Genomic DNA, 27,077 nt, shown 5'->3' on the forward strand with positions numbered 1-27,077 from the left:
AATAAAACATGGCGGCCACACTTCGGCCGACACGACTTTAAATTTTTTTTAGCGACATTAATCCATCTAGTACAGTTATCCATTGTGGTGGATCAGGCAGTGCGTTGTACACATTTCTTAAGCGCACAACGCTCTCAATGAAATGTTCGCGAACCGGGCGAGCAACCAAGTCCGCGTGCTCAAACTGCATTCGTGTTTTCCACACCGCGTGGAGGCCCAGGACCATAATGAGGTCATAAGGTATTTCCTTTGAGGGATTCACAGGCAAGAAACGTATGCCGTACGGATCCAGGGGTAACTGTTTTTTTAAAGTTCTTTGGAGTACATCCCAATGAAAGATCGGGTCCCAGCAGTCTAGAAATACGTGTTCTATTGTTTCGGTTTTCTTGCATAAAAAGCAGTCAGTGTTCCAGGGAATGAAGAGTCCTTTATCCTGAAGCCAGGTCTTAACTGGGAGGGTGTTTGTATGTAACTTGAAAAAGAACGATTTGGCGGAGGGCAGTATAGGCATTTTCTTCACTCTTTTTAGGACGTCCTGTCCTGGGCCACCGCGATGTGGAGAACGGTACAAAGGTACAGGGAGCATGACGTCTACAAGGTCTCTGTAGAGTTTTTTCTTTGTAACGGTTGACAGGTACTGCTGGGAAAAACGTACATTCAACAGCCTATACGATAAAACAACTTCATGCAGGTATCCAGTCACCCTTCCGCACATATTTTGAACAGACGAGACTACGAATCCAGGCAGAAGTCTATACAGTCTTACTTGTATAACTGTGCGCAGGAAGATATCATTCTGATCCCGTAAAAAAACAAAGTGTGCCACAATTTGTCGCAGAAACAAGTGAGCCAGGCCAATGCCTCCTTTCTTTACAGGCAAAAACAAATTCGTTCGACTGGACCGCTCCCAAGTCGAGGCCCAAATAAAAATAGCAAAAACCCGGTGCATTTTTTGAATGCTCATCCTCGCCGCACACAACACATTCATGACATACCAGATTTTTGATATCAAAAAAAGGTTGCAGACAGTGGCTCTAGAAAACATCGACAGTTGCTTGCCTTGCCACCCGTTCGCCTTTTCTTTAGCCATCAAGGCTTGATCCCTCCAGTACGGTTCAGGGTCGCGATAATTTCCGAGAGGCACACCAAGGTACTGCGTTGGCACCATTGACCAGGTGAGCCGACAAACGGCTTGTGGTGTGTCCACCCAATCGCCATGCCAGAAGCCATGACTTTTATGCCAGTTTATCTGGGCTCCAGTCGCATGACAAAACTTTTCGAAGACATTAGTTGCCTCTCTAATGCTATCTTTGCTGGCGCAGAACACCGCGATGTCATCCGCGTACGCCAGAATTTTGACTTCGGCAGCCTGTAGTCTGTAACCTGTTATGCGCGCATTATGTTCCATCGCCAGACAGAGTGGCTCAAGATAAGCGGCAAACAGCAGTGGTGAAAGGGGGCATCCCTGCCTCACCAACGAGAGCACGCACAAGCTATCAGTGAGCTCACCGTTAACAATAATACGCGTTGTACATTTTTTGTACGCCATCGTGACACCTTCCGTAATCACACTGCCCACATTCGTGTGTTCAAGTATGCAGAGCAATGCCTTGTGCGAGACACGGTCGAAGGCTTTTGCCAGGTCAAGCTGCATCATCACGACGTGATCGCCCAGCGCATCGCAACACTCGAGCACGCTTCGAGCCACGTGCACATTCGTCGCGATAGTGCGGCCTTTAATGCCACAAGTCTGGTGTGGTCCAACCAACTTCTCAATAACGCCTTGCAGTCGCTTTGCTAGAACTTTGGTGAATATTTTATAGTCGACGTTAGCGAGAGTTATTGGGCGATATGAGCCTGGCAACAAACGTTTCTGAGCATCATCACTCTTCGGGATTAGCACGATATGCGAGGTTGTGAAGGACAAGGGTAGTCTTTTCTGGTCATACGCTTCGCTAACAACGTGATAAAGAACTTGGGCAACCTCAGACCGGAAGGTTTTATAGAAAATGGCCCCTAAGCCATCCGGCCCAGGTGCTTTCCCGACTGCCAGCTCATTTATTGCGCATTCTATCTCACTTGGTGTGATTGGTTGTTCTAGCTGTGTCCTTACTTCTTCGTCAAGCTTTGGCATCAACGGAAGGAATTCTTTTTGGAAACAATCTTTAAAGTCCCGTGGATGGCTTAGAATTTCTTTAAAGTGCTCGGCAATCGCATGCTTAATTTCATTTCTGTTAGACGTGACGTTTTCACCTATAGCTAGTTGGCGGATTTCTTTTTGGCATGCGTATCTTTTTTCATCTGAGAGAGCCCGCTTGGTTGGCATTTCTCCCGCCCACAGCTTCTCGGACCTTGATCTCACTACTGCCGCCTTGTACTTCTCCGAATCTATCCGTTCAAGTTCAGTTTTCACTTCCTTTATTCCTCTAACACACAGACCAGGTTCGACATTCTCCATACTAACAAAAAAATGCAGTTGCTGGCGAAGCTTTGTCTCTGCTTCTTTCTGATTGCGTCGAATGACACTACTTCTTTCAATAGCCATTGTTTTTACTTTCTGCTTAAAATCTTCCCAACGAATGGCGTAACTTTCTGGCTCGCTTGCAGTCAAATTTTTCAGTTCTTTCGTTACAGCGTCGACAAAAGCTTCGTCATCCAACAGCTGCGCATTCATTTTCCACAAGTCCCAGCTAAAGATTCGTTTCCTCTGCGTCTTTCCAAAGGCGGCCGTTACCAAGCAGTGATCGCTGCATGGGATGGGTTTCACTTCGTACTCGCTACACATGGGTATCAATTCGGCAGAGACATATAATCTGTCTAACCTTGCATGGCTGTCTTGCTGGAAGTGTGTAAACTGCGGACGAGTACCGCTGGCGAAAACGCTACCAATGTCTTCAAGGTCATATTCGTGCACAAGTGTATTAAGAAATCCTGCACTCTTGTCACGAACACGCGAATGTTTTGCGCGGTCATTAACATTGCAAACACAGTTAAAATCGCCTAGCAGTATTATCACTTTCTGACAGTTTAGGTACGCCTCAAGCCTTTCAAAGAATGCCCGCCGCTCCATGTCAATATTCCGCGCGTATACACAGATGACGCGACACTCCAATTCACCAAAGACGATATCAGCAATTAAGAGGCGTCCACTGTCACATGAAAATACTGACTGCACGAAGATTCCAAAGTTGTTGCGTATGAATATGGCGCAAACACCTGATCCACCAATCGCGTGGGAAATACACACATCGAAATGAGCACGAAAATTGGACACCATTCGGTCGGTGAGCTCCTGGCTCTCAATTTTTGTCTCTTGGATTCCCACTATATGTAAGTCATTATCTAAGAGAAGGCGACTAAGCTGACATTGTCGTCGTCTTGCTCCAAGACCCCGTACGTTTAACGTCGCTACCCGTAGCGCTCTTTCGATATTAACCGCCATGGCTACACGGTAGAATGGTGCCCATTACAATAGCCCAAGGGTCTGTGGTCATGATACTGTGGCGATAAGCGCGTCGAAGGCCAGGAAAAAAAAATAAAACTCTAACCAACAAAAAAGGACAGTCCAAGTAAACTTGGCACCTCTTTCCAAGCCCGAACACGAAAAACGAACCGCTCAGGATGAGGGACATGGCGTTTACGGAAACCCCTCCCAACCCACCTTAGCTAGACAAACAAAATTTACGGGGGCGGTTTACCCGCCTGCCGCGAATCGACCGGAATGTTTGGTCGCGGCTTCAAGGTAGACCTCCGCATACCTGGGGCTTTGGTGGGTGGCTCGTCTCCGCCCCCGCCGTCCTCCTTCGTCCCAACGCTAAGGGTCTTGTCGTGTGGTCGTTTCCCCGCCACCAGGATGGCTGAAGCGCTAAGGATGTCCATAACCTCGGGTGCTGAGGTGCTGGGAGCCGCTGACGTTTTCACTGACGTTTTCAGCTCGGCGCTCGGAGCTGTCGAAGAATCCTGCGAAGGCGGTTGTTGCTGCTCTGCAGTAACCGCTTCGGTTCCGGGTTGCTCCTGCTGCGGCAGTGGAATCACCGTATTTTCGGCTACCTCCGTTCTTGCACTTGCCACCGATGCTGCATCCTCCTTGTCCGCCTCGTCCATGAGCAGGTTTGAGGCGTCGTCGGTGGTTGTCAGTCCTGTTACGCTGGCATACGTCCGCTCGCACTGGCTGCTCTCATGACCGAAGCGTCGGCACGCACTGCACTTAGGGATGCGACAGTCGCGACGAATGTGGCCCGTGCCACGGCACCGAAGGCAGAGCGGAGCCCTGCCTGGCACGACCACGAGGGCCAACTCTCCGGCGACGCTCACCTGGTGCGGCAGGTCGTCCAGCTTTACGCCCGGCTTCAACTTCAAGGTGACCAGTCTGGTAGTTGACCCCTTATCTGCTAGGCCATGCACCCGCCACCGCTCTCGGCCGACGTCTGTGACCTTCCCGTACGGCTCGAAGGCAAACCGTACGTCGTCGTCGGGCACGCTGTGCAGCAACCAATGCACTTTCATGCGAACGTCCTGGTTGGCAGGATCAATTAAGATACCGCGGCACTTTTTCACCAGCAGCTCACCCATGCCGACAATCTTTTTCACCGCATCTTCGTCCTTGAAAGTCACCGCCCACACATGGCTCATGCGGTAGGCTCCGAGGGCAATCACTTCCGGCAGGAGCGATAACTCGGCGAGCGCATCGCGAAAATCTTCTGCCCGATACGGGCGGGCCCTAACATCACAGTGTAGAAGAACGGTGTTCGAAACAAAACGCCCTGTTGGCAAACTAGGCAAAGGAACTTGGTAATCATTGTCTGAAGCAATATTCCTGTTACCGCGGCCCTGCTGGGCCGCTGAAGCCGCTCTTACGGAGCCCATGACACACACGTCCGTCACGCTCGGTGGCCGGAAATGGAATCCACTGAGCTAGCAGGCCAGAATTATTCCACGAGTCAAGGTAACCCATGCCATTCGTGTTTCTGCTATGCACACACTACGGCTGCGTGGACCACTCAGGTAAAAGTGGCAGTGCCTCCACCATCGACGTTAAACTGCGTTGAGAGCAATAGAAAAAAAAACAGAACGTGGCCTGCGCAGGGATTGAACCTACGACCTTCGCGTTATTAGCACGACGCTCTAACCAAATGAGCTAGCAGGCCAGAACTATTCCACGAGTCAAGGTAACCCATGCCATTCGTGTTACTGCTATGCACACACTACGGCTGCGTGGACCACTCAGGTAAAAGTGGCAGTGCCTCCACCATCGACGTTAAACTGCGTTGAGAGCAGTAGAAAAAAAACAGAACGTGGCCTGCGCAGGGATTGAACCTACGACCTTCGCGTTATTAGCACGACGCTCTAACCAACTGAGCTAGCAGGCCAGAACTATTCCACGAGTCAAGGTAACCCATGCCATTCGTGTTTCTGCTATGCACACACTACGGCTGCGTGGACCACTCAGGTAAAAGTGGCAGTGCCTCCACCATCGACGTTAAACTGCGTTGAGAGCAGTAGAAAAAAAACAGAACGTGGCCTGCGCAGGGATTGAACCTACGACCTTCGCGTTATTAGCACGACGCTCTAACCAACTGAGCTAGCAGGCCATTTTTTTTTCTTTATTGCCTGACTTCGGCAAGAACCACAGTACACAAATACACTTACAGAGAACAATGAGCAATAATTAACAACACTATCCGTCTGGTGGGGCGTGGCTTCGTCACGTTAAAACTCTTTAAGTGTCACCAAAGGCTCGACTCTTTCGAGGCAATCGGGAGCTTCAGGAGCAAGTTTCTGAACTTCAATATACTTATGCATGCACTCCCGACAATAGATCCGTGCTGGCCGTGCATCAGGGTCGCGATGATATCCTGCCATTCTTGAGCGCCAAATACAATGAAGGCCCATTAGCATAATAAGGTCAAATGGTGTCCCATCCTCACTCTCTACAGGCAAGTACCGAATACCATGAGAGTCCAGCGATAATTCCTTTTTTAAAGTCCTTTGTAAGATGTCCCAGAAGTATACCCTCTCCCAACAGTGCAAAAAAACATGGTCTATTGTTTCAGGTTGTTTACAAATTAAACAATGTGATCCCCAAGGTAGAAATAAATGCTTCCTTTCCAAGAATTCCTTTATTGGTAGTGTTCCGGTATGTAATTTAAAGAAAAAAGTTTTTGCACTTGGCGGCACCTGCATCGCCTTCACACGCTTAAGTACGTCGCGTCCCAGGCCTCCATTGTATAAGGCCCTGTACATAGGTTGTGGAAGAACTACATCGCACAAATCCTTGTACAACTTCTTCCTGCTAACAGAAGATAAATATTCATACGAAAATCGAACAGACAGGAATCGAACACTCGCGACAACCTCTCTAAAGTAACCAAAAATACGTCCCGAGAAACTTTCGGTTGAGACAACAAAGTCCGGCAGTGCATTTCCGAGCCTTAATTGGCACACAGTACGCAAAAATGGATCGCTTACATCGCGCACAAAACAAAATCTGCTTACAATCTGCCGCAGAAATAAGTGTCCCAGACTCAGGCCACCGTCCTTCACCCGCCTAAACAAATTGGTCCGGCTGCAGCGTTCCCAGTCAGCAGCCCACACAAAAACGGCAAAGATCCGGTGCAGTCTCTGTACGTTCATCCTTGCACAATGCAACACTTGCATCACGTACCACAGCCTAGACATAAAAAACAGATTACACACTGTGGCCCTTGCGAAAATTGAAAGATGTCGCCCTTTCCACCTCTCCACCTTTTCACGCGTGGCTTGCGTCTGCGCTTTCCAGTACGAATCGCTATCGCGATAACCATCCAGTGGGACGCCTAAGTACTTTACTGGGGTCGTCACCCAGGACACGTTTGCAAAATTGCCGGGCTTCGTTGGCCATTCTCCGTGCCAAAGCCCCAGGGACTTTGACCAATTCACTTTACTACCGGTGACCTTGGTGAATTCTTTTACGCATGTCACGGCCTCGGTTACACCTTCCCGGTTTACTGTGAACACCGCGACATCATCCGCATAAGCCAGCAGCGTAACTTCTGCCGCCTGTAGCTGGAAGCCTCGAATTTTTTCACTTTCCATGATTTTCAAACATAACGCTTCAATGTATATACAGAATAGAAGAGGGCTGAGGGGACAACCCTGGCGCACCGAACGCTGCAGGCTAATGGGGGCCCCCAAACTCTTATTTACAATTAATCTTGTCGTGCAGCTCCGGTACGCCAAGGCCACTCCCTCGCAAATAATGGACCCTACATTCACATGGTCGAGTATGCAGAACAAGATATCGTGCGAAACACAATCAAATGCCTTCTCAGGATCTAGCTGAAGGATGGCTACACAGCTATTTGTGTTATCACAACATTCCAGCACACACCTCGCTCTATGAATATTGGAAACAATCGAGCGTCCCTTGATCCCACACGTCTGGTGGGGACCGACTATATCTTGAATTACTGACTGTAGTCTACGGGCTAAAATCTTCATGAAAACTTTATAATCTACGTTTGTGAGGGCGATAGGACGATATGCTGTGACCTGTTGTAACTTTTCTGCGTCATCGGATTTAGGGATTAGCACTGTATGGGATTTACCATAAGACGGGGGCAATTCATTTTCTTTGTAGGCTTCGTTGAAAACTGCAGTCAGTACTGGCACTATTTCGTGTTTATATGCTTTGTAAAAAGCGGCGCTTAACCCATCAAGTCCAGGAGATTTTCCCTGGTTCGGATTTCCTATCGCTTGCTCGACCTCCGACGCAGTTATCGACAGCTCTAGCCTTTCTTTCTGTTCGTCATCTAATCGCGGCAAAGCACCAAGAAACTCTTCCTTGAATGCGCTCACATCCACTTCTTGCTTTGCAAACAGCGCCTGATAATATTCAAGAAATGCCTGCTGGATATGCCCGCTGTCCCCAGATAACGCCCCGCCCCATTCAATCTTTTCAATGTGGTTTCGTTGAGCATGCGTTTTTTCCATTCCTAGCGCTCGCTTTGAAGGTGTCTCCCCAACAGCTATATCTTGCGCCCTAGCCCGCACAAGTGCGCCGTGATAGCGTTCTTCTTCAAAGAGTTCAATCTTATGCTTTATTTTTCTAATGTCGTCCATCCATTTGCCAGGCTCTTCGCTTTCTTTTTCGAGAAGTCTAGCTAGTAAAGATCTTAAATTGTCCTCCTCACGCTTCTCCTCTTGTCGTTTGCAGCTTGACCTTTCGATTGCGGCTATTTTTATTTGCTGTTTGCAAAGTTCCCACTGCTGCCATACTTTCAGTTCCCCGCTCGGCTTTAATTTACTGATTTCTTCGTTTACTTTCCTGCTAAAGATGTCGTCTGTAATGAGCTTATTATTTAATTTCCACTTCTCCCAAGAAAATTGATTTCCTCGTTTCTTTGTCTCTATCCCACACAGCACTAAACAATGATCCGAAAATGATACCGGTACTACATTGTAGCTACTGCATTTTGAAATAACGTTCGGTGACACATAAATGCGATCTAGCCGTGCATGGCTTGACCGTTGAAAATGTGTGAGTCTCACACAACGCTCGCCTTCTAAACATTCGTCCACATCATCGAGGTTGCACGTGTCTATAATTTCTGAGAGTACTTCAGTGCTTCTGTCCCTAAATGCCCTTGCACTGGTTTTGTCGCAGCCTCGCAGGACGCAATTGAAGTCACCCATGACGATCAGGGATCTCTCACAACTAAAGTACTTTTGTACGTTTTGAAAAAAGAATGTCCTCTCATCCACCGCATTTGGGGCGTACACACAGATGACGCGCCAATATGTCTTGTCGTACAGGAAGTCAACCAAAACAAATCGACCCGAAGGACACGCCGTATATGCCTGAACCTCAAGTCCCGGTACATTCTTCACAAAGATGACACAACCCGCAGACGTTCCTACAGCGTGGGCGACAACTGCAAAAAACCTAGACGTGAAACGTCGCACCATGCTCCCGGTCTCTTCTTCCCCGTCAATTTTCGTTTCCTGCACTGCCAGGACGTCAATGTCACGCTCAGTTAAAAGGCGGTACACCTGGCTCTGCTTCTTCTTACTTGCCAGTCCCCTGACATTAAGTGTACCGACTTTCATGGGGAACGCATGAGCCATTTTAAAGCAGAAGAAAGAGGCCGGGAACATGGTGCCTACCCTTCACGTCTAGCGCTTGGCTAGACGACATCATTGACACCGGAGCCATCCGGTGCTGCTAACTGGCCTGGCTGCGGGGGCGGCTTGTCAAGGGCTCTCCTCTCCGTCGACACATTTGGTCGTGGCCGGATGGACGACCGCCGTCCTTGGGTCGTTTTTGCCGGCGGCTCCTCGACGCTGGGGGCTTCCGCCTTGTCTCCTTCGGTTCCGGTCTGGGCGTGTGGCCGCTTCGCTGGGGCAGGGACGCCGGTCGTGCGGGCGCCGCTCTGGACAAGGTTCTCCTCGGTCAGAGTCGCTGGCTCGGTTTCTTGGAGCGCTGGCACGCTTACTTTATCACTCGACGCCTCCGTCTCCTTTCTAGAAGGTTCTGCCCCTTCAGGTTTGCGACCGTCATCGCTGCTGGAGGGTCCCGAAGAGCCCGTCGATCCTGCTTGTTTTTCGGGTTCCTCTATGCCTTTCGCAGATTCTTCGGCCTTGACAACATCCATCAGGAGTTCCGCAGAGTCGTCTTACGCCCAGCCCGTAGCCACCGCGTAAGTGCGGACACACTCGTTATCCGCGTGGCCGTACCGCCGGCATTTTGTACAGCGGGGAACCTTGCATTCACGCCGCACGTGGCCTGTACCATGGCAGCGCAAGCACTGCATTGGACGCCCAGGCGCCACGACAAGAGCCAACTCTCCGGCGACACGTACCTGGTGTGGCAGGTCATCCACTTTCAAGCCGGGCTTCAACTTCAGTAGGACCGTTCTTGTCGTTGAGCTCTTGTCATTGACGCCTTGTATCCGCCACCGCTCACGCGTAACGTCGGTCACTTTGCCAAACGCCGCGAATGCCGTCCGGATGTCGTCGTCGGCCACACCGTGAAGCATCCAGTGTAGCCGCAGCTTTACCTGCTGGTCTTCCGGGTCGATAATGAGGCAGCGGCGTTTCTTAACTTGCAGCTCGTTGAAGGCGAGCAACTTCTTTGCTGCCTCCGTGTTCCGCAGGGTAACCGCCCACACGTGGTTGATTTGGTACGCCCCCAACGCGACCACGTCGGGGAGCGTACCGGTCTCGGCCAGGGCGTCACGGAAATCCTCGACCCGGAACGGCCTCGCTCGCACGTCGCCGTGAAGAAAAACGGTGTTGAAAACAACACGTCCTGTTGGCAGTGTCGGCAAAATAATCTGGTAATCCTTATCACCGCAGTCATCGATCCTGTTTCCGCGGCCGTCAAAGGCCGCTATCGCCGCTCCGCTGGAGCCCATGACCCTGCGATCCGTTCAGCTCGGCTGCCGGAAGCAGAATTGAGCTAGCAGGCCAGAACTATTCCACGAGTCAAGGTAACGCCATGCCATTCATGTTTCTGCTACGCACACACTATGGCTGCGTGGACCACTCAGGTAAAAGTGGCAGTGCCTGCACCATCGACGTTAAACTGCGTTGAGAGCAATAGAAAAAAAACAGAACGTGGCCTGCGCAGGGATTGAACCTACGACCTTCGCGTTATTAGCACGACGCTCTAACCAACTGAGCTAGCAGGCCTTTTTTTTTGTTTATTACCGGACACTGACACATTACAAAATTGTACACAGAACAAATCAGCCAGCTCACAGCCAAATGTTCACGTAGAAATGATAGTAATAAGTAAGCTGTCATCCTTAGGTGGGATGACGTTGTCGTGTTAAAATTCTCTCAGATGGATCAAGGGTTCTAATCTTGGCAGCCATTCGGGAACTGTACGCTTCAATTTGTGCATTTCAACAAACGCATGCATACTTTCACGAAAGTAGAGCCTTGCAGGGCGAGCATCTGGGTCTAAATGAAACCCAGCCATCCGGGACCGCCAGAGGCTGTGCAGACCGATTAACATGACGGTATCCAAAGGCACGCCATCTTCGTTACCTGTTGACAGGGACCTGATGCTATGTGTATCTAACGGTAAGTCTTTTTTAAGGGTTCTTTGCAGCACGTCCCAAAAATAAACCCCCTCCCAACAGTGTAGAAAAACATGATCTATTGTCTCAGGCTGTTTGCATATTAAACAAAGTGACCCCCATGGCAGAAAAAAGCCCCTGTCCTCAAGAAATGTTTTTACCGATAGCGTTCCAGTATGCAGCTTAAAGAAAAACGTTTTTACTCCGGGGGAAACGGGCATCCTTTTTACCCGCTTCAATACATCTTGACCCGGATAGCCGCTGTACAAGGCTCTGTACACAGGAACTGAGAAAAAGTCATCGCATACATCCTTATACAATTTTTTCCTATTGACTGAGCACAAATATTCAACCGAAAAACGAGTTGTCAAAATTCTGAGACTGTTTACGACCTCTCTTAAAAAACTAAAGAGGCGCCCTGGCATACTTTCTGTGGCAACAACAAAATTTGGCAACGCCCGCACGAGCCTTACTTGGCAAACAGTGCGCAGAAATGGATCAGTGACGTCGCGGAAGAAAAGGAATCTGTTTACGAGCTGTCGTGCGAATAAGTGTGCTAGCCCAAGACCCCCGTCTTTGACACTCCGAAGTTATCCCGTCTACACCTTTCCCAATTCGACGCCCAAACAAAAGCGGCAAACACCCGATGCAGCCTCTGAATGTTTAACCTGGAACAGTGAAGCGTTTGCATTACGTACCACAACTTGGCCAAAAAAACAGATTACAGACCGTTGCGCGTGCAAAGATAGACAGCGGCACACCGCTCCATTTGTCAGCCTTCTCACGTATTTCTTGGGCTTGGTCGCGCCAAAATGGCTCACTGTCTTCATAACAGTCTAAAGGCACACCCAAATACTTAACCGGTGTTGTGACCCAAGCCACGTTGGCAAACGTGCAAGGCGTCGATGGCCACTCTCCGTGCCAAAACCCTACACACTTTCCCCAATTCACCGGACTTCCAGTTGTCGTGCTGAAATCTTTCACGGCATCGACTGCCACGCTAACGCTCTCTCTGTTCGCACAGAAGACGGCTACGTCATCGGCATACGCCAAAAGTTTGACCTCCGTCATGTGGACTTGGAAGCCCTGTACATCTTCATTCTGAAGGATTGACAAGCACAAAGTTTCAATATAAATGCAGAACAGAAGCGGGCTGAGGGGGCAACCCTGACGCACCGAACGTCGCACGTTTACGGGTGCACCGAGTTCCTTGTTGACAATTAATCTTGTAGTGCAGTTTCGGTACGTCAAGGCCACGCCCCCACTGATAACAGAACCCACATTAATGTAATTTAGAACTGCAAACAAGGCATCATGTGAAACACAATCAAACGCTTTTTCAAGGTCGAGCTGTAGAACCGCGACGCTACCGCATGCTGCGTCACAACACTCCAGTACGCATCTGGCCTTATGTATGTTGGTAGCAATGGCCCTTCCCTTGATGCCGCAAGTCTGGTGAGGCCCAACAATCTCCTTAATAACGGTCTGTAATCTGGCTGCTAGTACTTTCATTAGTATTTTGTAATCAACATTTGTTAGGGCTATTGGCCTGTATGACGTCACAAATCTCAATTTCTCAGTTTGTTCTGTTTTGGGGATTAGTACAGTATGTGACGACGCAAAAGAAGGCGGCAACAAGTTAAGATCATAGCCTTCGTTAAATACTGCAGCTAACAATGGGGACAACACTTTTTTAAATGCTTTATAAAAAGCCGCGCTCAAGCCGTCAGGCCCTGGCGACTTTCCTGGATTTAGATTATCAATGGCACGCTCAACTTCATGCTCGGAAATCGGCAGCTACAACCTTTCTGTGGTGTCAGCATCTAGTCGTGGCAAGGAAGAAAGAAACACGCGCTTAAACCTGTCCATGTTCATGTCGCGAAAAGCAAACAGTTGCTGATAGTATTCGTAAAACGCACGTGCAATGCCGTCTTTATCTGTCACGAGGTTGCCGTTCCACTCTATTTCTTCTATGTCGTTTCGACGAGCATGCGCTTTCTCGAGATCGAGAGCCCGTTTAGTGGGCGTCTCGCCTGCTGCGCATCTTTCGGCCCTGACGCGAACGAGCGCTCCTCGATAACGATCCTCTTCTAATAACTCAATTCTCTTTTTCAGTTTTCTAATATCCTCATTATAGACCCCTGGCTCTTTGCACTCGTGCGCTATTAACTGATTTAGTGTCGCCCTTAAACATGCTTCTTCTTGCTTTTCATCATGTCGAATACAACTGGCTCTTTCTATAGCTTTCATCTTAATTTCTTGTTTGTTTGCACCATTCCCACTGCTCTCCAATGGTGGTGCACGGCCGTTGTTCTATCTCTTTAAGCTTCCCGGCAATTATTTCAACTAAAGCTTCATCTTCTAAGAGTTTGGAGTTTAGCTTCCACAGTCCCCACAAAAATTTTTTTCCTTCGGTTTCTAGGGCCGATTGTACAATCGCCCAATTTTTTAACCTGAACGCGCGAGCGTCGACCGGCCAGTCGATAAGCGCCGTACAACGGAGCATAGCGGCGAAGTGTGCGAGAATACGCGCGTGCGCACAATGCCCAGTCCAGTGCAGCTGCCCTCTGCCAGGCTGTTCCGGCAACCGGACCCCACCCCACCTGCTTTTTTGTCCGTTATCGCCTTTCCTTCTGTTTTCTCCACGCCACTGACAAAGGATTAGAAAAGGCAACGTGGTACCGCCTTCTTTTCTGTAGGAGAGGGAAGTGTGAATTGATAAGTGAAATAATCCGATCAGATGTCATTGCTATCGCGCTTCACAGTATATAAGGCCTTGCATCCGCTTTCTGGAGTGTTTGCTTCACGCAGCATCAACAATGCCTCCTCGGGTGCCAGAGGAAAAGAGAGTAGCTGCAGTACGAATGTCTTTGAGCGGCACATCCCAAAGACAGATCGCGATGGCTTTGGATTTACATGTAGCGACAGTGAACAGGATAATTTGAGCGTTTAGAGACGAAGGGCGCATAGGTGATGCAGCAAGGAACTGCGTTCGGAAGACGACAGCAGAAGAGGATGCCGCCTTGGTTCTCGTCGCCGAGACTAATCCCTTCATGACGGCTGGCCAGGTTAGAGATGCGGTTGGCCTCGATGTCAGCGAAGAATTGGTGAGAAAACGGCTTTTGGAAGAAGGCCTGAAGAATCGAAGTGCTGCCCAAAAGCCGCTTCTTTCCGACACAGCGAAAGCAAAAAGACTGGATTTTGCACAGGCCCATCTGCACTGGACAGCAGATGACTGGCACAATGTCGTCTTTACCGACGAGTCCACATTCTGCACGCAGTGGGACCAAAAACGCAAAGTATACAGACCAGACCTAACGAGGTTCGTTTCTTCCTATTATGAATATTTAGTTAGTTTGTGCCTGTTTCTATTTTCACAAATTTATTCCTGTGAGCCTTTTCTTGTTATTGTTAATTTAAGATACGTTTGTGGTGTAAATTGCCGCAATTTTAAATTGACTTATTGTTCTCCTCTCTTGTAGGTATGACCCCCGATACGTCCACCAAGAGCCAGTGGACGCAAAAGCATCAACGTTTGGGGGATTGTAACCAAAGAGGGCCTTGGACCACTACACAGAATACAGGGCCGATTTTGTACCGCCTCCTACATTAATATCGTCGAACAGGTGCTCCTGCCTCATGTGCTCGACGGTCCTTTCAATGACGGCTGCTTCATCCTACAGCAGCACTTGTCCCCCGTGCACACGTCTCGCGCTGCCAAAGGCCGCCTGGAAGAACTCGGAATCATGACCATTGACTGGCCGCCACAAGGAGCGTACATGAATGTAATTGAAAACGTGTGGGGCCTAATGAAAAAGAACTTATCAAAAATGGGGCTTCACAACGTGAGCTGCGATGAACTATGGCGCAAAGTTGAACCCGAATGGGAGCTGTTGAAAATCGACCACAACCTCGTATCAGCGCTGTACGACTCTATTCCGCGACGCATCGCAACGGTTGTTCAGTCTGGTGGAGCCTTCTGCAAATACTGAAGGGCAACAAGCGAGTTGCGACACCCGGGACCCCACAATTTCTCAAGCAGCTGGAATTACCAAAATCTCTAATACCCCTTGGTAACCAGTGCGAGCAAAGGTATCCTTATTAAGGCGTTGTTTTTCTTCTGGTTTTGCTCTCGAGAAAAGCAATAAATTTATTTCTGGTCATACATAGGCAAGGCACGCTATTCTTTGCAACATCGAAGTTTCTAATCAGCAGGACTTCCAGCGGCAGATATCTTTTTGCCGCAGGAAATTGCCGCGTGAGCCGTAGGGAAAATAAAAATAAAAACAAGTGCTGATTCGCACGTAGTGCAATCAGCCGGTGTATGTCGCATTCCATCGAGCCCAAGCGGTGCCACTTGACCCTTTATTTATAGCGTGATGGCAGCGTTCAGAAAAGAAAAGACGAAGACGATAACGGTGCTCGAAAGGGGGTGGGGTCCGGTTCCCGGAACAGCCTGGCAGAGGGCAGCTGCACTGGACTGGGCATTGTGCGCACGCGCGTATTCTCACACACTTCGCCGCTATGCTCCGTTGTACGGCGCTTATCGACTGGCCGGTCGACGCTCGCGCGTTCAGGTTAAAAAATTGGGCGATTGTACATTTCACAACACAGTGATCCGAAAAAGGCACTGGCATAACGACATAATTTTGGCATTTCGGAATCGCATCCAACGATAAATAAATACGGTCGAGCCTGGCATCACTAGAACCTTGAAAATGCGTGTATTTCACGCTGCGCGCTCCCTCCAAACACTCCGCTACATCATCTAGAGCAAATTCGCCAACTAGATGCGACAAAACATCTGTGCTTGCGTCTCTAAAGGCGCGGCTACTTGTCTTATCTCGAGCACTTAAGACACAATTGAAATCGCCCATAACGACGAGTTGTCGCCCAGTATTTAGATATCGCTGGATGCTCACGAAAAAAATTAACCTTTCATCAGCCGCATTCGGTGCATAAACACAAAGAACGCGCCATTCACTGTTATGAAAAACGAAGTCACACACAATAAAGCGACCCTGCATACATGAAATCACTTCCTGCACTGTCCTGGCAACTTCTTAACGAACAGAAGGCACCCGGCCGATGTGCCAACCGCGTGACTAACAGCCACATCGTACCTCGACGTGAAACGCTGCACCATGCTCCCCGTGTCCTCTTCCCCTTCTATTTTGGTTTCCTGAACCGCCAACACGTCCACGTCCTGGTCCGTTAAAATACGGTATACTTGACTTTGCTTTCTTTTCGATGCAAACCCACGGACGTTAAGCGTTGCTACGCTCAGTGACTGTTGCATCGCCATTTTCGTACTTTAGAAGGACGCTGGGAGCATGGTGCTTACCTTTCGCGCCTAGCACGTCGCTAGACGCTTCCAGAAGTCCCGCCGCCATCGTAATTATCGGGCTCGACGTGCTGCGAGAGCGGCTTTTCGGCTGCCCTCCGGCCCGTCCCGATGTTAGGTTGCGGTCTGAAGGAAGGTCGTCGCCCCTGCACAGTTTTCGTAGGTGGTTCCTCGGCGTTGCCAGGGGCCTGCTTATCCGCCCCGTCACCGGCGTCGGCGTGCGGGCGCTTCGGCGCACTGCCAGCGCTCGTTGACCGGCCGCCGTTTTCCGCATTCGTGTTCTCAGCCGCCGATGTTTCCGGAGTACTTGTCCCTTGAAGGGGCGCTTCCTCGCTCACAGGCGCCTCCGAAACAACGGATAGCAGTGTCTGTGTCTTGTCCACGCCCTCGCCCGCCTCCTTTTCCGTGGTCGTCGGAGTTGTCACGCTGGGGGCCACCGCAGAGCTCTCCACACCATCGGTCCCTTTGGCTGCCTCCTCAGCCTCGACGACGTCCATAATGTCTTCCGGTGTCTCCTCTCTGAGCGCTGGCACCGTTGCGGCAGCGTATGTGCGGACACACCCATCTTCGGAATGTCCGAAACGTCGGCAGCGTGAGCAGCGAGGTACCTTGCATTCACGTCGGACATGTCCGCTGCCCTGACAACGCAGACACTGCATGGGCCGCCCAGGCACGACCACAAGGGCCAGCTCACCGGCGACTCGTATCTGGTGGGGGAGGTCGTCCGCTTTCATTCCAGGCTTCAGCTTGAGCAGCACTATCCTTGTGGTGGAGCCCTTTTCTTTCACACCTTGCACACGCCAACGCTCACGGGTTACCTCTGTCACGTTCCCAAAGGCCGCAAACGCAGTCCGGATATCTTCGTCGGCGACGCCGTGCAGCATCCAGTGTAGCCGCAGTTTCAACACCTGGTCCTCGGGGTCGAATATAACACACCGGCGTCCTTTAACTGGAAGCTCCTTGAAAGCCGCCAATCGTTTTGTTGCTTCAGCGCTGTTGAGAGTCACCGCCCAAACATGGTTGATTTGGTACGCCCCCAACGCCACTACGTCGGGGAGCGCACCCGCTTGGGCGAGGGCGTGACGAAAATCTTCGACCTTGTAAGGCCGCGCTCGCACGTCGCCGTGCAAAAACACGGTGTTGAGAACAACACGTCCTGTTGGCAGGTTCGGCAAAATAATCTCGTAATTCTTATCGGCTTCCATGTCGGACCTGTTTCCGCGGCCGGCAAGGGCCGCTATCGCCGCTCCACCGGAGCTCATGATTCTGCGACCGTTCACGACAGTCGCCGGAAGTAGAATGACTGAGCTAGCAGGCCAGAACTATTCCAGGGATCAAGGTAACCCATGCCATTCGTGTTTCGGCTATGCACACACTACGGCTGCGTGGACGACTCAGGTAAAAGTGGCAGTGCCTCCACCATCGACGTTAAACTGCGTTGAGAGCAATAGAAAAAAAACACAACGTGGCCTGCGCAGGGATTGAACCTACGACCTTCGCGTTATTAGCACGACGCTCTAACCAACTGAGCTAGCAGGCCATTTTTTTTTCTTTATTACCGACTTGGCCGGGCAAACAAAACAAAAATACAATGACATGACAATAAAAGCACAGGTCAGTTTCTAGCTAGTGCACGATGATAAAATGGGTTAAATGATTTTAGTTGGTCGAGGACAGGCAGCCACTCAGGCTGAGGAGCTTGCTGTCCGAAAACTTCCTGAGTATACATGATGCTCTCAATGAAATACTGATGAGCCGGATTCACAACAACATGTTCATGCCTGACATCCATTCGCCTACGCCATAGGCTGTGCATGCAGAGCAACATTAGCAGGTCGCAAGGCACTTCACCTGGCTCTGCACATGGTAGGAAGCGTATTCCAAAAGGAGTCAGGGGGAAATCTTTTTTCAGTGTGCGCTTCAACACATCCCAAAGAAAAACAGCGTCATGACAGTCGAGAAAGATATGTTCTATAGTTTCCACTTTCTTGCAAATAAGACACTCTACTGACCAAGGTACAAAAAGGCCTTTGCTTTGCAACCATGGCTTCACTGGGAGGGTTCCAGTATGCAATTGAAAAAAGAAAGAGCGCACTGAAGGCTTCACCGGCATTCTTTTGACTCTTTTTAGCACATCCCTTTCGGGACCCAGAAGATAAGCACTGCGATAAACAGGCACTGGCAGAAACACATCAAGCAGGTCCTTGTACATCTTTTTCCTTGTTACAATGGTTAGATACTCATCGGAAAATTTTGACCGAAGAATACGGACTGCTGCAACAACTTCTTGCAAAAAAGCACTTAACCCACTCCGCCCTGCAGACATAGATGACACAACATAATCAGGCAGTGATTCTGACAATCGCACTTGTATAAAAGTTCGCAGAAAATCATTATCTTGACGCAAGAAAAAGAATCTAGTGACTATCTGTCTCAGAAATAAATTTTACAACCCTAGCCCCCCGTTCCGCACCTTGTGGAACAGATTGCATCGGCTGGTACGTTCCCATGTTGACGCCCAAATAAATGTTGCAAACACTCTGTGCAACCTTTGCACTGAAGTCCTTGGCAAAGTTAACGCTTGCAGAACGTAAAAAATCCTCGCTACTAAAAACATGTTGCACACCGTAGCTCTTGCGAACATGGAAAAGTTGTGACCGCCCCATTTGCTTGTCTGAGCTTTGACTCGTTCGGTTTCATGGGCCCAATATTCTTTGCTTTCTCTGTAGTTGGTTAGCGGCACGCCGAGGTACTTTCCTGGCGTGTCTACCCACTTCATTCGACAGAATACTTCTGGCGTGGCCTGCCACTTTCCATGCCAAAAACCAAAACATTTCTGCCAGCTTATCGCGCAGCCACTTGCATCACAAAAATTTACGGCTTCTCTCACCACTTCTTGCACGCTTTCCTGGTCTCTGCAGAACACTGCTATATCATCTGCATATGCAGATGATATAGTGTTCAAACATAAAGTGTTCAAACATAAAGTCAAAAGTGTTCAAACATAAATATCTTGGTATTTTCTTTACTGCAAATTTATCCTGGCGTGACCATATAGATTACATTACTAGCAAGGCTTCCAAAGTGCTGGGTTTTCTTCGCAGAAATGCGAAGAATTTACCGCCTAAAGCCAAAGAGCTCCTGTATAAAACTAACATTAGACCAGTACTTGAATATGCTTGTTGTGTCTGGGACCCTTGACTGCTGGTAGATATTCACAAGATTGAAAGGATCCAGAACTTGGCCGTGCGATTTGTTAATGCCAACTACTCCAGAAATTTTAGCGTCTCCGCTGCAAAGAATGACCTTGGATGGGAATCACTCCAGCAGCGAAGGAAACTTCTTAGGCTAAAATTTCTCCACAGTGTCTTTCACAATAAGACTGGTATTAACAGGGAGCATTATTTGCGACATCCCGATTATGTCTCACCGCGTCTTGATCATGCCTTTAAAATTAAAGAGATCAGGTGTAAAACGAACTTCTTTAAGATGTCCTTCTTCCCCAAACAATTCGAGAATGGAATAAACTCCCCCATGATATTGCTACCATTACCTCCACTGATGTTTTTTTTTCCTCACTGCGAAATATGCATTGTAATTGAGCCATTGTTTCTTCAATGATTGTGAAAGTGTTACCTGTCTGCTTGTTTGATTGTAAATTCAGTTGCTTGCCTATCTTCTTTTTATCTGCATTTCCTGCTTTTTCGACTGTGTTTGAGTCGTCTTCCCCCCCACTGTAATGCCTCATGGCGCTGTTGGTACTGTAATAAATAATTAAATAAATACCTTCACTTCATTATGACAAAAGGCGTAACCTCGAATGTTTTGCGTAGTTAACAGCTTTAAACAAAAGGGCTCCAGGTAAAGTGCAAAAAGCAGTGGAGAAAGAGGGCAACCCTGCCTCACTGACGACAAGACAGGAATACTACTACTCAGGCGGTTATTAATTATGAACCTTGATGCACAGCCATCATTAACCATTTTCACGCCATCAGTGATGATACATCCTACATTCACATGTTCCAAAAGCACGAACAAAATTTCATGCACAACTTTATCAAACGCCTTATGCAGGTCCAGTTGCATCATGGCGACACGACCCTCCTTTGCATCACACATTCAAGGACACTTCTAGCTACGTGTATGTTAGTAAAAATGGATCTTTCTTTTATGCCGCAGGTCTGGTGTGGGCCAACAAGGGTTTTAATTACTGTTTGGAGTCGTCCGGCTAGCACTTTCATATAAATTTTGTAGTCTACGTTAGTTAAGCTTATTGGGCGGTAACACTCAACTGACTGCAACCTACTCGGGTCGTCCGATTTTGGGATCAACACCACGTGGGAAGTTCGAAAAGACGGCGGAGTTAACTTTCTTTCGTAACACTCGCTTATTACGCGCTGTAATGCTATTGCCATTTCTGTTTCCAAAGCCTTGTAAAGTGCGGCACCGAGGCCGTCCGGCCCAGGCGACTTGTTTAAGCTCAGCTGCTGTATTGCAGCTTCGATTTCTGCTGCCGTTATGGGCTCCTCAAGTACCTGCGCCAGGTCCTCCTCGACTCTTGGCATTAGCGACAGGAATGCAGTTTTGTAATGTTCAACATCAGGCGTTTTAAGGCTGAACAAGTTTTGGTAATATTCCAGAAACGCCCTTTCAATCACCTCAGATTCGGAAGTTACGTCATTGCGATAACAAATTTCCTTTATCTCTTTCGAAACTGCATACTGTTTTTCGTCGCTGAGCGCCCTTTTTGTGGGCGCCTCCCCAAGCCAAAATCTTTCGCTGCGTGCCCTTATCACAGCACCTCGATATTTCGTTTCATCTATTAGTTCAAGCTTAGTTTTGGTCTCTTATTTCTTGTCTGTACCACCCCAGCTTGACGCCTTCCATGCTGAGCATGAAATCAAGCTCGGTACGAAGTTCCTGTTCTTGCTGTTTTTCTTTGCGCTTTAAAACACATGCTCTTTCTATAGCGGCCACTTTCACGTCGCATTTAAATTGTTCCCATGTTTGTATAAAGTCTGTCTCTTTTTCTAACAAGCTTTTGACTGAGTCTTTTAGTTTCTTGCTAAACTCGTCATCCTCCAACAATGAGTCATTAAATTTCCATAATTCCCAACTAAACTTGACAGTCCTTTTCCTCTCCCCAAGTGTGATCACGACTAAAGAATGATCACTGAAGCTGACGTGCACGGTCTGGTACTGGGAACACAAGGGCACAACTTCAGAAGGAACATAAATTCTGTCCAGCCTTGCGTGACTAACGCCTTGGAAATGCGTGTACTGTGCTTGTTCTGAACCTTGCATTATAATGCCAATATCTTCCAATTCTGCTTCATTAATCATCTCAGACAGTAGCTCGGCACTCGTGTCCTGCAGGGTTTTGTTGCTTGTTCTATCTTCAGGTCTACACACGCAGTTGAAATCTCCAAGCAATAGTACACGCTTTTCTGTCAGCAGGAAAGGTTGAACACGGCGCAAAAAGGCATCTCGTTCGGGAATTCTATTAGGTGCATATACACACACAGCTCTCCACTCTACACCAGAAAAGTAAAAATCGCATGCTACAATCCGGCCACTTTCACAGGAAAATACAGTTTCCACAGCGACTTTGCCGTTTCGAGTTAAAATCAGACACCCTCCCGACTTTCCTTTTGCATGGCACACGCAAACACTGAACTGTGCACGGTAAATTTCTGCCATCGCATCTGTCAACTCTTCGCTTTCAATTTTTGTCTCTTGAACAGCCAACAGATCGATTTCGTTTTCGAACAAGAGACGTTTAAGCTGATTTTGCCTTCTTCGCGCAGAAAGACCTCTCACGTTCAGTGTGGCAATACGCAAGCTAGATGTTAGTTGAGGCGCCATCTAAATGGTTGGGATTCGCCGCTCTCAAAGTGACATCGGTTTGCAGCTCACCTCATCAAAAATCCTTCCAGTTTGCAAAGTACGGCGGTGTCAGCACTGAACCCGATCGAAGACCGGGTTACCAACACGAAGACCCTGCAAGGCACCTCCGCTAAGGCGGAGGGACACCCGACGAAGTCCTACGATCAGGAGGGATGTTCGGCTTGGGCTTGTAGGCCGCACGTCGAACAGGAGGCGCTTTGGGAAGAGGTTCCTCATGGTCCGTCCCGTCGTAGCTCGTCGCCTTGTCATCAGCTTCGTCGTGCGTCCTCTTCGCTGGCAAAGTTGACGCCGCGGGCAACTCCGTGTCAATGTCCTTCTCGTCGGTCGATTCCAAAACCGTCTCAGCTGCACCTACCGCAGCATCATCTGCTTTTCCCGCGTCCACCTCAGTTCTGGTGTCAGGCACAGGCGGTTCTTCTGAGTTGGCAGCCTCATGTTCCGTGGGAAGCGTTGCTTTTTCTGAGGCTATGCTTTTCGGTACTGCGTCTTCCCGACTCTCACGGGTCGCCTCTACTGCGTCGACTTCGTCCATAATGTGCTCCTCAGTAGTATCCCTACGACCAGGACCAGCTACGGTAGCATATGTTCGCACGCACTGGGCGTCGTCGTGGCCGAAGCGACGACAGAGCCCGCAACGTGGCACACGGCACTCCGGACGTATGTGTCCGGTGCCGCGGCACCGGAGGAAGAGCGGAGCTCTACCAGGAACGTTTCAAACGTTTCAAACGTTTTTATTTTCATCACAAATAAAAACGTTTGAAACGTTTGAAACGTTCCTGGCAGAGCTCCGCTCTGCCTCCGGTGCCGCGGCACCGGACACATACGTCGGGAGTGCCGTGTGCCACGTTGCGGGCTCTGTCGTCGCTTCGGCCACGACGACGCCCAGTGCGTGCGAACATATGCTACCGTAGCTGGTCCTGGTCGTAGGGATACTACTGAGGAGCACATTATGGACGAAGTCGACGCAGTAGAGGCGACCCGTGAGAGTCGGGAAGACGCAGTACCGAAAAGCATAGCATAGGAACGTGGACGAGTGCGACGTCCTCTCCAACACGCAGCTGGTGCGGTAAGTCCTCGATGGTAACGCCCACCTTCAGCTTCAATGTCACTGAGCGCGTAGTAGACGACTTGTCGACGCAGCCTTTGACTCTCCACTTGTCCCGAGTTATGTCGGTCACTTTTCCAAAAGCCGCCAGAGCTGCCTTCACGTCGTCATCTTTCACGCCCTGTAGCAGCCAGAACAGCTTCAGCCTGACGCCCTGGTTGCATGGGTCAATGACCACACAGCGGTGGTCCTTGACGTTGAACGCCTCCGCCTGTAGCATTTTGTTTTTTCCTTCTTCATTGCAGAATGTCACGGCCCAAACATGATTCATCTGATATGCCCCGAGGGCAACCACTTCCGGCAGCAATGACAGACGCTCAAGAGCGTCACGAAAGTTTTCAACACGGTATGGCCTGGCTTGGACGTCGCCATGCAAAAAAAACAGTATGCAAAACGCTCGAACCTGTTGGCAAATGCGGCAAAATCAGCTGGTAGTCCTCGTTCGGTTTGATCGTACTCCTGATACCGCGGCCCGGCTGGGCCGCTAAATCCGCTCCTTGGGAGCCCATGATACACACGTCCGTCACGCTCGGTGGCCGGAAGTAGAATCGAGCTAGCAGGCCAGAACTATTCCAGGGATCAAGGTAACCTATGCTATTCGTGTTTCTGCTATGCACACAGTACGGCTGCGTGGACCACTCAGGTAAAAGTGGCAGTGCCTCCACCATCGACGTTAAACTGCGTTGAGAGCAATAGAAAAAAAACACAACGTGGCCTGCGCAGGGATTGAACCTACGACCTTCGCGTTATTAGCACGACGCTCTAACCAACTGAGCTAGCAGGCCAGAACTATTCCAGGGATCAAGGTAAGCCATGCCATTCGTGTTTCTGCTATGCGCACACTACGGCTGCGTGGACGACTCAGGTAAAAGTGGCAGTGCCTCCACCATCGACGTTAAACTGCGTTGAGAGCAATAGAAAAAAAACACAACGTGGCCTGCGCAGGGATTGAACCTACGACCTTCGCGTTATTAGCACGACGCTCTAACCAACTGAGCTAGCAGGCCAGAACTATTCCAGGGATCAAGGTAAGCCATGCCATTCGTGTTTCTGCTATGCGCACACTACGGCTGCGTGGACGACTCAGGTAAAAGTGGCAGTGCCTCCACCATCGACGTTAAACTGCGTTGAGAGCAATAGAAAAAAAACACAACGTGGCCTGCGCAGGGATTGAACCTACGACCTTCGCGTTATTAGCACGACGCTCTAACCAACTGAGCTAGCAGGCTTTTTTTTTTTTCTTTATTGCCGTCTGTGACATGAAAACAAAAATGTACAAATGATAAAAACATCAGCCTAATTCGGCTGACGTAGCAGGGCTTAAAATCTTCTCAATGCGACCAGTTCATCAAATACAGTAATCCATTCAGGTGGGTCAGCTTGTGCTCGGTACATTTCTCTCAAGCTCGCAACACTTTCAATAAAGTTTTCGCGCACCGAGCGAACGTTAACATCCGCGTGTCGCACTTGCATCCGTGTCCTCCAAAGGCTGTGGAGGCCCAGAAGCATGATTAAATCATACGGTACTCCTGCTTCATTCTGAATTGGCAGGAATCTGATGCCGTAGGGGTCCAGGGGAAAATTTTTTTTGACTGTTCGTTGTAGCACATCCCAATAGAAAATGGGGTCCCAACAGTCCAGAAATACATGTTCTACTGTCTCAGGTTTTTTGCATAAGAGACCTGTTTGTGGTCCATGGGACAAAAATCCCCTTTTCGTGCAGCCACGTTTTAACAGGAAGTGTATTCGAGTGTAATTTAAAGAAAAAAGATTTCGTAGATGGGTTCACAGGCATATTTTTAACTCTCTTTAATACATCGTGCCCTGGGCCTCCACGATAAGGTAACCGGTAGATTGGGGTCGGTAACATGGTGTCCACCAGATCCTTATACAGCTTTTGCTTTGATACTTTAGATAAGTACTCAAGGGAAAATCGCACATGGAGCAGCCTAAAAGAGAGTACAACTTCTCGCATGTACCCATTGACAGTGCCACACATATTCGCACAAGATGAGACGACAAATTCAGGAAGAAGTCTCTGCAACCGCACTTGGATAACAGTCATAAGAAAATTATCCCTTTGATTTCGGAGAAAGAAAAAACGCGAAACAACTTGACGCAGAAATTAATGCACAAGGCCGAGGCCTCCTTTTTTCACCGAAAGAAACAAATTGGTACGGCTGGTTCTCTCCCAGCTTGACGACCAAATAAAAACAGCAAACACTCGATGCATCTTTTGAATACTGGCCCGAGATGCGCACAGCACATTCATCAAATACCATATTTTGGATACAAGGAAAAGATTTCAGACGGAGGCTCGCGCAAACATTGATAACTGCCTCCCTTTCCAGGCATCTGCTTTCTCCCTCGCCCTTGACGTATCTTCATTCCAGTGTTCACTTGCATCGCGATAATGCACTAGGGGGACGCCGAGATATTGCGTCGGCAAAGACGACCATCGCATCCTGGAAAAGTGTTCAGGCATCGCTTCCCAGTCGCCATGCCAAAAGCCAGAGCTTTTGTCCCAGTTTATGAGACACCCCGTTTGTTTGCAGAATTTATCCACCGTGATGATCACCTCAGTAATGCTGCCTCTGTCTGAACAGAATACCGCAATATCGTCCGCATAAGCAAGGATTTTGACGTGAGTCGACTGCAATCGAAAGCCCGTGATGCTCTCACTTTTGATGATAGCTAAGCACAGTGGCTCCAAGTAGGCCGCAAACAGCAGAGGCGATAGCGGGCATCCCTGCCTTACTGACGAATGAACTCCTATCCTGTCTGTGAGGTCACCATTAACAATAATGCGCGTGGTGCAGTTTGCATATGCCATCTTAACACCTTCTGCAATAATACGGCCTACATTAGCGTGCTCCAAAATGCTGAAAATGACATCATGGGAAACGCGATCGAAGGCTTTCGCCAGATCTATCTGCATCATAGCGATGCGGTCCCCGAGCACATCGCAACATTCCAGCACGGTCCGTGCGACGTGCACATTTGTGGCGATACTCCTACCTTTGATTCCGCAAGTCTGGTGCGGCCCAACCAATTTCGTAATTATGCTCTGCAATCTCTTTGCTAAAACCTTCATGTACAATTTATAGTCCACGTTGGTGAGGCTTATCGGGCGATAATTTCCCGCCAACAACTTCTTTTCTGGGACATCTGATTTCGGAATCAGCACTATGTACGACGTGGTGAATGAGAGTGGCACTTGTTTTCTTTCGTAAGCTTCATCTAGAACTCGTAGCAGTAACTGAGCGACTGTGGGCTTAAATGCTTTGTAAAATTCGGCCCCTATTCCATCAGGTCCTGGAGCTTTTCCCGCTTGCAGGTCTTCGATTGCAGTCTCTATTTCTTTTGCAGTTATGGGCTGCTCAAGACGCTCCTTCACTTCGTCCTGAAGTCTCGGCAGGAGAGGCAAAAAGTCAACCAGGAAGGCCTCATTCATGTCACGCGTATGTCCAAGAAGCTCAATGTACTGCTCTTCAAATAGCTGCTTGATTGTAAAAGCGTCATTCGTGACTTCATCTCCGTTCCTTATCTGCCTGATTTCGTTTTGGTAAGCATAACGCTTTTCGTCACACAAAGCTCGCTTCGTCGGCGTTTCACCAGCCCACAGTTTCTGTGTCCTTGCGCGTATAACGGCAGCTTT

The 27,077-nt window shown here is 49.1% G+C and overlaps 1 protein-coding gene and 8 non-coding genes across 9 annotated transcripts; all 9 read right to left on the bottom strand.

Moving 5' to 3' along the window:
• Window positions 1–5,073: 5,073 nt before the first annotated feature.
• Window positions 5,074–5,147, bottom strand: TRNAI-AAU (transfer RNA isoleucine (anticodon AAU)). Its single transcript has one exon. It is a non-coding gene; the product is annotated as a tRNA-Ile (tRNA).
• A 148-nt stretch (window positions 5,148–5,295) lies between these two features.
• TRNAI-AAU (transfer RNA isoleucine (anticodon AAU)) lies at window positions 5,296–5,369 on the bottom strand. The gene has a single exon. It is a non-coding gene; the product is annotated as a tRNA-Ile (tRNA).
• A 148-nt stretch (window positions 5,370–5,517) lies between these two features.
• Window positions 5,518–5,591, bottom strand: TRNAI-AAU (transfer RNA isoleucine (anticodon AAU)). Its single transcript has one exon. It is a non-coding gene; the product is annotated as a tRNA-Ile (tRNA).
• Window positions 5,592–10,597: 5,006 nt separating this feature from the next.
• Window positions 10,598–10,671, bottom strand: TRNAI-AAU (transfer RNA isoleucine (anticodon AAU)). The gene has a single exon. It is a non-coding gene; the product is annotated as a tRNA-Ile (tRNA).
• Window positions 10,672–16,427: 5,756 nt separating this feature from the next.
• LOC149346181 (uncharacterized) lies at window positions 16,428–17,669 on the bottom strand. Its single transcript, XM_089541260.1, has one exon. It carries the CDS (start codon window positions 17,667–17,669, stop codon window positions 16,428–16,430), a length of 1,242 nt encoding a protein of 413 aa, XP_089397386.1.
• Window positions 17,670–17,873: 204 nt separating this feature from the next.
• TRNAI-AAU (transfer RNA isoleucine (anticodon AAU)) lies at window positions 17,874–17,947 on the bottom strand. Its single transcript has one exon. It is a non-coding gene; the product is annotated as a tRNA-Ile (tRNA).
• A 6,183-nt stretch (window positions 17,948–24,130) lies between these two features.
• TRNAI-AAU (transfer RNA isoleucine (anticodon AAU)) lies at window positions 24,131–24,204 on the bottom strand. The gene has a single exon. It is a non-coding gene; the product is annotated as a tRNA-Ile (tRNA).
• Window positions 24,205–24,352: 148 nt separating this feature from the next.
• On the bottom strand, window positions 24,353–24,426 carry TRNAI-AAU (transfer RNA isoleucine (anticodon AAU)). Its single transcript has one exon. It is a non-coding gene; the product is annotated as a tRNA-Ile (tRNA).
• Window positions 24,427–24,574: 148 nt separating this feature from the next.
• On the bottom strand, window positions 24,575–24,648 carry TRNAI-AAU (transfer RNA isoleucine (anticodon AAU)). Its single transcript has one exon. It is a non-coding gene; the product is annotated as a tRNA-Ile (tRNA).
• Window positions 24,649–27,077: the final 2,429 nt, after the last annotated feature.

The sequence above is a fragment of the Amblyomma mixtum genome, chromosome 4 (genome assembly GCF_055824585.1).
Source record: "Amblyomma mixtum isolate Tamu chromosome 4, ASM5582458v1, whole genome shotgun sequence".
NCBI lineage: Eukaryota > Metazoa > Arthropoda > Arachnida > Ixodida > Ixodidae > Amblyomma > Amblyomma mixtum.